We start from the raw sequence: 11,407 nt of genomic DNA on the forward strand, positions 1-11,407 counted from the left end.
AGTTCATTATTCCAGACACATCAGTGATGGCCCACAAGGCTTTTGCAGGAGAACCTGCCTACCTGGAGACCAGAACTGGTGCTGTGAGGGGACAGCTCACCCGAGTGTATGGAGGCAGTTGCTGCAGTGGCAGCAGCTCTCTCTGACCATTTGTCTGTTGTGTTCAGAGTATTACCCGAACTGTGAAGTTGTGTTCATGGGCATGGCCAACATCCACTCCATCCGGAACAGTTTCCAGTATCTGCGTGCTGTCTGCAGTCAGGTGCCAGACCCCAGCAAGTAAGTGACTGTCCTCTAGCTGAGTTTGATGCCATATCTGTCAATGTCCTGGGGGGGGTTTCCCTCAGTTTTTCTTTTTTCCTATCCCAGGTTTCTACCTCAGAGAAAGTACTGACAGTGTTTGTATACTGCTTAATTTGACCCCTGGCAATCCAGAAGGGATTGCAGCGCTGCCTCAGTGTCACTTGATTGTGTCTGTCCTCTGAGGGTCTCCAAAATGTAGCCATATCTGGGAAAAATTGAAATTAGGGGTTGGATTCTTTGCATTTATTCCCAGACTGGCTGGCTCTTCTAGAACATGTTTTGGAAAAGACTGAGGACTCCAAAAAGACTTTGCTTAAAATACATATTTTGGTTGTGTGGGGTTTTTTTCTACTGGAGAGCTAAGCAACCATTTTTTTGCTTTGTGCACATCTTCTAGCTGGCTTTCAGCCCTGGAGAGTACCAAGTGGCTGCAGCACCTCTCTGTCATGCTGAAGGCAGCAGTGCTGGTCTCCAGTGCAGTTGACAGAGAGGGGCGTCCAGTGCTGGTTCATTGCTCGGACGGCTGGGACAGGACTCCGCAGATTGTAGCACTGGCAAAGATTCTTCTGGACCCTTACTACAGGACCATGGAGGTACGAGTTGTGCTATGCTGCTGTTCTGTGTCTGCTTTTGTCTCACAGTCTCCGTAGAAAGGAGCAGAATTGCATTTGGCCATGAGCTTAGTGGCATTTCAGAGCTACTATTGTGGTGGTTGAGTTTTTCCACGTTCCCTTCCTGCCTGTTTTCGGTGAACTGTACGTCATTCCTCCGCCCAGCTTGGTGAACTACCGTGGTAAATAACCTCTTGTGTTCAAGGTTCAGCTGCTTCCCTACTCTTAATTGTGCGTATTCTCCAGGCTGTTTGTGGTATAGAGATAACAACTGTTAGTTTGTGTTTGGAAACCTCTGACATTCAGCACCAGTGCAGTCTCCTTTCCAGCCTTTCGGAAGCCCTGAGTTTGCCTGGCACTGCTGGCAGATGAGGCTTGCCTTGTCCTGTTATGTGCCTACAGCAAAGTGTCTGCAGTTAATTTTTTCTTTTATTCACAGGGCTTCCAGGTGCTTGTTGAATCAGACTGGCTGGATTTTGGTCATAAGTTTGGTGATCGCTGCGGTCACCAAGAGAAGGTGGAAGATCAGAACGAGCAGTGCCCAGTTTTTCTCCAGTGGTTGGATGCTGTTCATCAGCTTCTGAAGCAATTTCCTTGCCTCTTTGAATTTAACGAAGCTTTTTTGGTAAGAAATATGCATGCAAACATCTCTTTATCACTTACCAGATGTAAGCAGAGGCAGAGGAAAGGCCGAGATATTTTAGTGTTGCAGCTGAAAGAAAACAAAAATTTCATTCTTTAGAAATGTGAAAGTGTCTGACTAGTTTTGGGCTCTCTGCTGGCATACCTGACATATACCTTCACTGTGTGGGTCCAGCCCTGCCCTTCAGTTGTGGTATTTTGACCTGGTTCTGTACATGTGATGCTTCTGCTGGCTTCTGTGAGCTGCTTGCAATTTCCTCCTCCTCCTGGGGGGTACTGCAGGCTCAGAGTACCTGACAGATTGCACGGTGATGAGGGCTTTATGGCCTCTGGTTTCTTTGAGTCACTTCTCCAGGTCCCTTTCTAGCCTGGTGAATTCAGATACTGTTAGCACACTGCTTTGATTAAAAGCCTGATTTGCATCTCTCAGAGCAGTGTGAGTCTGAAACATTTGAAAAAAAAAATTAGGGAAACCATAGCTATTAATCTTTGTCTTATCAAATAATACAGGTTAGGGTTATAGAGGGATGGGTATGGTATCAGTTGACTATTGCTTTCACTTGATTCCTGTTGCTATCCTCTCTGTCCTGCCCTGTGTGGAAGAGAGGACAAGCAGCAGGGTCACCACCTGCATAGGAAGTGTGTGAGCCATCCCAGAGGAGTGGAAGATGTTTCCCCTGTAGACAGGAGATGCGGTTTCCTGATGGCCCTGACAACTGTTCCTCTTGTGATGCTGCAGGTGAAGCTGGTGCAGCACACGTATTCCTGCCTCTATGGGACCTTCCTCGGGAACAGCCCCTGCGAGCGGGAGATGCACAACATCTACAAGCGTACCTGCTCCGTGTGGTCCCTCCTGCGGGCCGGCAACAAGAACTTCCACAATCTTCTCTATATGCCGGGGTCTGAGCAGGTGAGTAGAGCCCCTGGCCCAGCTTTCCAGGATTTTTGCAGGGACTTTTCACCATGGACTGTGTGGGGAGAGGCTGGCGGGGTTTCCTTTTGTGATCCTCTCTAATGGTGAGTGGCTGTTGCAGGTGCTGCACCCAGTGTGCCACGTGCGAGCGCTGCACGTCTGGACAGCGGTGTATCTGCCAGCTTCCTCGCCGCATCCTCTGGGACAGGATGATATGGACATTTACCTGCCCCCTGGATCTCAAAGCCAGGAGTTCGGTGGCAGATGTTTGGACAGGTAAGAGCCTAAGAGCTCCAGGCACAGGTTGCCACCTACCCACAGGCCTTCTTTTTCCCCTCTTTACTCATTGTAGTTCCTCTGTACTTCCTGTTCTCACCTTCCCTGTGGAGAGCAAGAGCTCTGTAGCACTGTCCCAGCCACTTGGAGAAGAATGTGTACAGCTCCCTGCTGCACCTAAAAAGGCACAGTGGAGAGGCCATGCTGTAGTGTTGGGCATTTCAGCTCATGCTGCTGCATCACCCCTCCCCGCCCACCCCACGATCTGTAATAAGGAACACTTAACAGAATCACAGAATCATCTCAGTTGGAAAAGCCCCTGAAGCTCCTCCAGTCCAACCATGACCCTCACCCTGACCGTTCCCAACTCCACCAGATCCCTCAGCGCTGGCTCAGCCCGACTCTTCAACCCCTCCAGGGATCCCGGGGACTCCCCCCCCTGCCCTGGGCAGCCCATTCCAATGCCCAACAGCCCCTTCTGCACAGAAATCCTTCCTCAGAGCCAGCCTGACCCTGCCATGGGCAGCTTGAGGCCATTCCCTTGGGGCCTGGCGCTGGCTCCTTGGCTCCAGAGACTCATCCCCCCTCTCTGCCCCCTCCTGGCAGGGAGTTGCAGAGGGCCAGGAGGTCTCCCCTCAGCCTCCTCTTCTCCAGACTGAACCCCCCCAGTTCCCCCAGCCGCTCCCCAGCAGACCTGTGCTCCAGACCCTGCCCCAGCTCCGTTGCCCTTCTCTGGACACACTCGAGTCATTCAATATCACTTCCCTTCCCTCATCTCAGTTTTGACTGAATTGAGGAGAGTTTCTGGACTTTTATTTTGAGATTTGTTTGCTTTTGCATTCTAGATTACCAAAGACAAGATCTATGGATGACCTGCTCTCAGCCTGCGACTCCAGCAGCCCCCTGACCCGCACGTCTAGTGATCCCAACCTGAATAACCACTGCCAGGAAGTCCGGGTGGGCCTGGAAGCCCGACATGCTGCTGCTGAGGGAGCTGAGCTGCACATGGGTGAAGGCAGTGCGGTGGCTGTGGGAGAGACACGGCAGGTGAAGGAGCAAGAGGAAAAAGCTCCCCTCCAAGCCGACAGTGCTTGTAGCAGCCGTGCTGAGCAGGAGGGGCACAGCAAGCAGCTGAGCAGCTGGGCCCCTGTGCCAGCGAGCAGCATGTGTCTGGAGGCAGAAAAGGGAAACGGAACACACACAGAGGAGCTGGATGGCACGTGTCCAGCTCCAAATCCTTATGGACAGGAAAATGTTGACAGGGTTTCCACCAGTTCTGGAAAGCAGTTAGAAACCTGTCCCCAGGAACCTTTGAAGGCTGCTGGCATGGTGTCCAGTGGAGGAGGCTGCCCCAAGAGAAACACTGCCTGCCAAGACGTTCCCAGCCAGGAGTCTCTGGCACCAAGTGCCCCTTGCCAGGACATCTCAGGCCCTGCCCCAAGCATCCCCTGCCCGGATGAAGACAATGGCAAAGGCAGTGTTGGAAGGAGTGTGCCCAGCGAGGAGCCTGGCCGGCTGGGGAGAGTCCCTCTAGAGCAATGGCGCAAGACCATTTCCCAGAGCCAAAGCAGCGAGTTTTCCTTCCTGGGCTCCAACTGGGACAGTTTTCAAGGAATGGTGACATCGCTCCCCAGTGGGGACCCTGCCCCCAGACACCTCCTCTCCTACGGCTGCTGTAGCAAAAGGTTGAGCAGCAAACCTCTGCGAGCACCAGGCCTGTGCCTCAGTGGCCAGTGGTCAGCCAGGGAAGGTGTGAAACCCTCAGTCTGCTCTGGCCACGTTGGCACACATTTTGCAGGCCCCACAGGGAAGCCAAGCCGTTCATGGCTGCCCTGCCACCTGAAACAAGCGTCTGGTCCCAAGCACATGCCACCAAAATGTCCTTCTCCTGTGCCTCCTCTCTACCTGGACGATGATGGGCTGCCCTTCCCCACAGATGTGATCCAGCACAGGCTGCGGCAGATCGAGGCGAGCTACAAGCAGGAGGTGGAGCAGCTGCGCAGGCAGGTGCGGGAGCTGCAGCTGCGTCTGGACATCCGCCACTTCTGCGCCCCTGCCACCGAGCCTCCCATGGACTACGAGGATGACTTTGTAAGTAACTGGCTCTAACACCCCAACTGCTGCAGTGCAGCCCCCTCACACTGCCCTCTCCAACCCACAGTGCTCCATCTTTTACTTCTGGAGTGGTGGTGAAGGTTGCTCCTATGTTTCCTCAGCCCTTTTCCCTTCCTCTCCATGTGCTGTGTCCTTACGCCATGCAGGGGTATCTGTGCTTCTTGAGGGCCAAGCAATGGCTCTTACATGCTCATGAATGTTTTACTTTCTTGTATGGGGAGCTGTGGAGCCACCCGCATGTCCCTCACAAGCACTGAGTGTGGCCGGAGTGGGGAATGGCCTTACTGTGTGATTGAGGCAGCTGAGGGGGTTTGTGGTTTCATCTCTTTGTGCAGACATGTTTGAAGGAATCGGATGGCAGCGACACTGAAGATTTCTGTTCTGATCATAGTGAAGACTGTTTGTCAGAAGCAAGCTGGGAACCTGTTGATAAGAAGGAGACTGAGGTACGTGTCCTGTTGTGGCAGCTGTAATGCAGCAGGAGAGAATGTTTCTCTGCAGCTAATTTTGGTTATGGCAGCAGAGTGGTCTGGAAGCAAGGCAGAGAGCAGCCACCCCTTGTCCTTTAACACATCCTCTGCATCCTCTGCTGCTATTGCGACCAATAGAAGGGGACCCGTGGCGTGGGCTCGCTCTGAGCTAGCCCCTTGCAGTCCAAACCCACATCTCAGCCAGTGCTGGGGTCCCGAGACCTGGTCGTTGTGGTGTCACAAACTGAAAGCTGATGAGGATGGTGTCTGCCCTAGGTCACGCGGTGGGTTCCAGACCACATGGCCTCGCATTGTTTTAACTGCGATTGTGAATTCTGGCTGGCCAAACGGAGGCATCACTGCAGGTAAACGATATTATCGCTGTACTTCCACTCGTCTTCTCAACCTGCTTCTCACAAACCTCACAAAATGCCTTTCTGTGGTGTTTATTCCCTCCAGTTCCCAGGAGAAAGTTTTAGATCTTTCCTTTATTTCCCAGGCCTCATAATTCCCTTCAGGTTTCCGTTCTACATTGTTCTTATTTTCCCAAGGCCTTTGATCCTTCTTCTGGGTAGTAATGTCCATTAGTCCCTTGTTAGCACTAGCCAGTTGGCTTGCACTGGAGACCATGGTATATACTTTAAGAAACATTTTGACAAGTCTTAAGTAAGGCTGGTACTTCACCCCTGAGCTGGATTCTTTGTGCTTGCTGAAGTTTTGTTGTGGTGTTCCCAGCTCTCTTTCCACTGGTTTTCTTGCTCCTTGACAGGAACTGTGGGAACGTGTTTTGTGCTGGTTGCTGCCATCTGAAGTTGCCCATCCCTGATCAGCAGTTGTACGACCCTGTCCTCGTTTGTAACTCCTGTTATGACCACATCCAAGTGTCTCGTGCCAGGGAGCTCATGAGCCAACACCTGAAGAAACCCATCGCCACAGCTTCCAGCTGAATGCCAGACAAAGGACCTGTCTAAGCCCAGCCTTTTCTCTCGTGGGTTTGAAGGGTGACTCTGCCTCCACTGTAATTGTGAAGGCCTTTGGTGCAACACTTGAACACCAAGCTTGAATGCACTGTCTTCAGCAGTCTTACTACCAGTCTGGAGCAGAGGAGCTCAGATTAAAGAGTATGGTGTGTGTCCCCACTCTGGTACCGGTGGGCCCGTACATTGTAGTCTGACGACCTAGGGCTAAAGAGGGGATTGCAACCTCTTTCTTTTGTGGGCTGGAAAGCAATGTTTCCACAGATACTGCCTGTGCAAAGTACCCCCAAAGCAATAGAAAGGCATGTTTAGAACCAACTCCCCCTACAAAGGCAGGCTGCTGTGCGAGAAGGAAGAGGGCAGACTCCCGGTGGTACCGTGTGCTTTGGAAGGGCCTCAGCCTGGAGCACTTCCGTAGATTCTCTTTCCATGAGTGTGATTTGTGATCAGCTTGGTGAACAAGACTCGTTAGCCGTCACTGATTGATTTTTCTCTTGGGCGTTGAAGAGAAGTTCATTCTGGCTGAAAATGGGCCGAGCAGATTTTGCCCGTTTTCGTGCTCCGCTAGGATTGGTGAATGCACTTGACTTTGCCCCTGCCCCCCAACACCGCGGGGAGATGACAGATTGGCTTTTTCACTTCTGCTCTGCCCGTCTGCTTTGTCTGCGGTCGTGTCACAGCCTGGTGCTAACACAGGAATGGCACCCTGATCCTCTCCTGGCATGGAAACAGAACTTGTGTTCCTGTGTTGCTCCTCCTCCCCTTTTCTGCCCTCAGCTCTCCACTTCCTACTGCTCTTTATCCTGAAAACTTGATACCTTGAGGGTATAGGCCATAATGTGTTGTTTTACCTCCTGGAATGTGCTGTCTGGTGTATGTGAGGGTTTCAGTCCAAATGCTGCTATATATTTCTGTGCACTTAATGTAACCCGAAGAGGGGAGAAAGAAGCATCGATACCAAAACGGGGGTGAGGAAGGACACTGGCTGACATAGACGCTACGGTCTGTGCTTTTCACTTCAGGATGTACAGCCAAGCTACAGTGATAAACATGACGTGTGGCATCTGTTCAGTGGTGGAAACAATCTCTCTGACTTGCCCCAGTGCTGCCTAAAATGCCTCTTGAATTTGACTTCTTTTCTGTCTCCTGCACAGTGGTCAAAGTTCAGAGTTGCCAACTTGTAATTGCCTCTCTACTTCTTTAAACTAGAGAGCAGGAATCCCAACTCATTTTAAGGAAAAGGAACTGGCTTTAGAAAGAAGGAAAGGTTTAGAAAGAAAGTGGGCTTCAGGTGGGCTTTTGTTTAATCCCTTGTTAGATCCCTTGGGGAATATCCATCCTGCCTCCTTTCTAAGAAATGTGTGGATGCTAGTGAGGAGGAAGAGTTTGAAAGTGGGGCATTTCTTTGCAGAAATGCAGGTTTTCTTTCCAGCTAAATGAAAATGTCTGATATATTCTGCACCTCATGAGCCGAGACTTTGTTTGCGGGGGGAGGACCTGTGAGGACATTTGGTCTAACAACAAGGCCAAGTACTTTACGCTGTTGTGATCTCCCAGGTTTTATGCTCATGGTTTGTCATCTCTGTCAGAGGGAATGGAAAAATGACCCTTTCCTGCACTTTGATATGTCAGCCTCTGGTTTTGTAAATCCCAGTAGTGCAAGCAAAGCTAGCGTCATCTGAAGACCCTGTACTTACTTGGACTCTGCTTCTTTTCCGTACTGGGAACAACCAATATGGCTTTGGGAAGAGAAGGCACCTTGCTTCAGATTCTCCCCTGCCTTGTACCTTGCAGTCATTGCCAAACATGAAAGAGCGACCGTTGGGCTGGTAGAATAAACTGGATTTGCTCCTGTTTTGCACATGTTGGAATGACTGCAAGCAATGAGGAAGCCAGAAACTAGGTACTCCTGGCCCTTCTGTTCAGGCCATTAGTCCAAACTGCTTTTAGCTCTTGTGAGTTTCAGCGTCACAATGTGCTGGCCAAAAACTCTAAAATCAGTTCAATAGCATTGTGACAAACAAAATGTGCTGTACAACTCAATACAGTCAAAATAAAATCTCTATATTAGTGCTGCTGTGTTTGGACCCATTCTTTAGTTTGTGCTGAATTCTTTTTGCAGAGTGTTTCTCAGGCTGCTGTTAACTTGCTACCTTTTCCCTTGATTTAAGGAACATTAGGAATTTAATAGTGCTTCTCAGAAATAAGAATCAAGGGTAGGACGCAAAGCACACTGTGCTGTGGTCTTCTACTCTGAGGCTCTGCTCTTTCTGAAAAAAACCCTGAAGCTGCCCAGGATACCAGCCCCTTCCAGCATCTCCCATAATGACTCGGTGAGGAATTTTTCTTTCCCAAGGAAGAGTTGTTAGGCAAGATTCACTAGCTCTTCACTGACATGTTTATACCACCTCTTGCCTGGTAGGTTGTGTTCGTCTGCACAGGATGATGGATGGGGACTGTTGTGCTTAGCTTGAATGTGCCAGGGGTGATGCAGGTAAGTTACAGTTTGTGATGGAGCTGGAGAGAATCTTCTAGAAAGCCTGTCCTCAGCTTAAGATCCCTGGATGCTTTAAGCAGATCCCTGGTAAACTGCTCCCATAGTTCAAGTCAGTGTTCATGTCAGTACCTAAACACTTTGTTGTATTAGGAATGTTAGGAGCAAGATAGCTTGTTGCATTTAAAAATTAACCATTGCTCCTGAAAACAGTCCCACAACAGAAGGTCAGCTGTGGGGACAATGTCTCTGAACAGGAATCATGAGTGATGTTTCCCAAGGAAGAACAGTCTCCTGATTAACTTCCAGGCTCTGGTGTTAACAGTTCTGTGTCCTCCTGGCAGGTGGTGGAAGGGTGGGATTGTGGTGGGACCCTTGGGCTTCTCATCACCAGCTGGGTCAGTGCTTCAGCCCAATTTGCCCCTGTTCGTTCGAAGCTGAGTAGAGGAATTTTGCTGGGAGCTCCTGGCTGGTGTAAGGTCAGGCTGGCCATGCCAGCGAAGGGCACTTAATGCTCATGATTATTGAGCACAGAACAAAGCATTATCACTTCAAGTATATAAAGCCATAATTTGCCAACATATTCAGCCTCAGGTAATCTATATGTGCACTGAAATGTGTCTAAACCTAGCACAAACACTGAGATCAAAGCCTTCCCCTATCAGTGCACTAACTGCCATGAATTCTCAGCAAATTAACAGCCGGAACTGCTTATGATGTACCATAATATCTCATCAGCCACTGAACAAAATAAACATAGGTTTAGATGTAGTGAGCAGCCAGGTCAGGCTTGTGATGGTTGGTATTGTTCAGCTGCTAAGCGTTAACAGATAATGCTAAAACTGCAGGGGATGTGAAGAGACATGTTAAGCCTTGGTTATGAAAGAAGAAAAGAGGAACGTGATGTGTGGCCTTGTGCGCCCTGCCAGTGCTGATAAAGCGAGAGACATGGGCAAGAAGGATGCAGGCTGTCTGAGGGCACGTTTGGTGTGTTTCTGTCCATTCAGTTTTCAGTCTAGGAGTTAAATAGTACATTTCTCTCCCAAAATGTTAGGCTTTGGCAAAAGTGAACTTTGGGCACTGCCCTTTATTTATGGTACCTTGGGTATCTGTGTATCTTTTAGGTTAAAAATAATAATGCCAAATTGTGCTTGGATAAAAGATGATGCATGCAGTCTCCAGTGTGTTTAAAATCATAATAATTTAAAAGAAAAAAATCGCCCCAAGCAGCACACAACTTCAGTCTCATAAAGTTTAGGCCAGTCATGCAACTTTTACTCTCATGCAAGCATAGTTTTTCCTGATGTGTTTGCACTTCTTACCAAATGCCCAGTCTATTCTTGAGACCCTGTGTCAACCTCTGTGTTTAAAAGGTGGGTGCTGTGTGACCCTGCCGGACTGGCCCATGCTAAGCAGAGCTCTCATGTGAGATGACAGCGGCTGTGGCTGGGGGGTATTTGCAGGCTTTGAATGTCCTGGGACAGTATTCATCCTTGCAACTGCCTCTGCTCTTCTGTGACTTGACTGTACAGTGCTCCCTGGCACCCTCTAATAGTCATATTGTTCAAAAACAAGCTAGGAAATTTGATAGAGTGGCAAAGAGCAGTGTATCTTTACTTGTGGTTGAAATAAAATATGCAGCTTTCATTTAGATTTGGAGAAAGACAGGGTTTTTTTAATGGCTGTAAGGGCACTTGCCAAAGGAAAGCATTTGGCACAGCTGCATCAGTAACACATGGCTTAACAGATTCAGGGTATACACTGGGCCGAGCACCTTTTGAATGTACAGGAAATAAACTATTTGCTAAAATCGCTTACTTCAGTGGTATTGAAAGAAAGGAGGGCACGTGGCTTCACAGATGTGTAACAGGTGAGCATTTGAAGAGCAAATTGAACAAATTCAACAAAGCCAGAATTCCTGTGTAGAACTGGCAGGCAGCAGTACTGCTGCTTACTGCACTTTGGGGTTGGGGTCTGTGTTGTAAACCAAAGCAATAAGGATCATTTCTGTTAGAGAAAGGGTTTGATTTTGTACCTTCTTGCTAAGAAATTTTATGACAATGACAAGATAATGTATTTAAGGCTAGGAAGTATGCAGGTGCTCAGCCTCCTGTCTGCTTTTGTGCTCTGAGGGCAGCCACGTAGTAGAATGTAATTTTCTGTCACAGGACTAGGGTGCAAGCAGAGGGAGGTTACGCACTGTTCCTTTCCCTGCTCCTTGCTCTTCTTCCCCTTTTGGTTCATAGAAGATCCTTGTTCTCAAACAGTAAGAATGATTATGCTAGGGAAAAAAAAGTCCCCACAGTCCCCGTAGTCTGCCTGCAGCCATAGCTCACAGCGGAACTCTGTCCAGAGTTTAAGGGGCCAACAGGTACATCTTGGGTGTGAACTCTGGGCTTCCTCCAGTGCGGGGCTTGGGGACTGGCAATGACAAAGGTGCCACCTTTAAGGGCCCTGGATGTACTTTTCTTTGGATTTTTTTTTTTTTTGGGGTGGGGGGGCAAATGTGACACTTATAATTCCTGATTTGCTCTGTATTCAACATCCAATCCATTCTAAACTCATTTTCCCTTTTTTGTGAACTGCCAGTGAAGTATGAGCTGTCA

At 49.2% G+C, this 11,407-nt stretch overlaps 1 protein-coding gene across 3 annotated transcripts in view; it reads left to right on the forward strand.

Moving 5' to 3' along the window:
- Positions 1–8,368, forward strand: part of MTMR4 (myotubularin related protein 4) — a 58,059-nt gene extending 49,691 nt beyond the window's left edge. For all 3 annotated transcript variants that reach the window (XM_074922589.1, XM_074922590.1, XM_074922588.1), the window contains 9 exons: positions 168–279; positions 701–896; positions 1,354–1,539; positions 2,296–2,466; positions 2,591–2,745; positions 3,591–4,836; positions 5,196–5,306; positions 5,607–5,695; positions 6,100–8,368. In XM_074922589.1, the coding sequence (XP_074778690.1) occupies positions 168–279; positions 701–896; positions 1,354–1,539; positions 2,296–2,466; positions 2,591–2,745; positions 3,591–4,836; positions 5,196–5,306; positions 5,607–5,695; positions 6,100–6,277 (2,444 nt within the window). In that variant the 3' untranslated portion in view covers positions 6,278–8,368. The remainder of the gene's footprint in view (positions 1–167; positions 280–700; positions 897–1,353; positions 1,540–2,295; positions 2,467–2,590; positions 2,746–3,590; positions 4,837–5,195; positions 5,307–5,606; positions 5,696–6,099) is intronic.
- Positions 8,369–11,407: the final 3,039 nt, after the last annotated feature.

The sequence above is a fragment of the Athene noctua genome, chromosome 19 (assembly GCF_965140245.1).
Source record: "Athene noctua chromosome 19, bAthNoc1.hap1.1, whole genome shotgun sequence".
Taxonomy (NCBI): domain Eukaryota; kingdom Metazoa; phylum Chordata; class Aves; order Strigiformes; family Strigidae; genus Athene; species Athene noctua.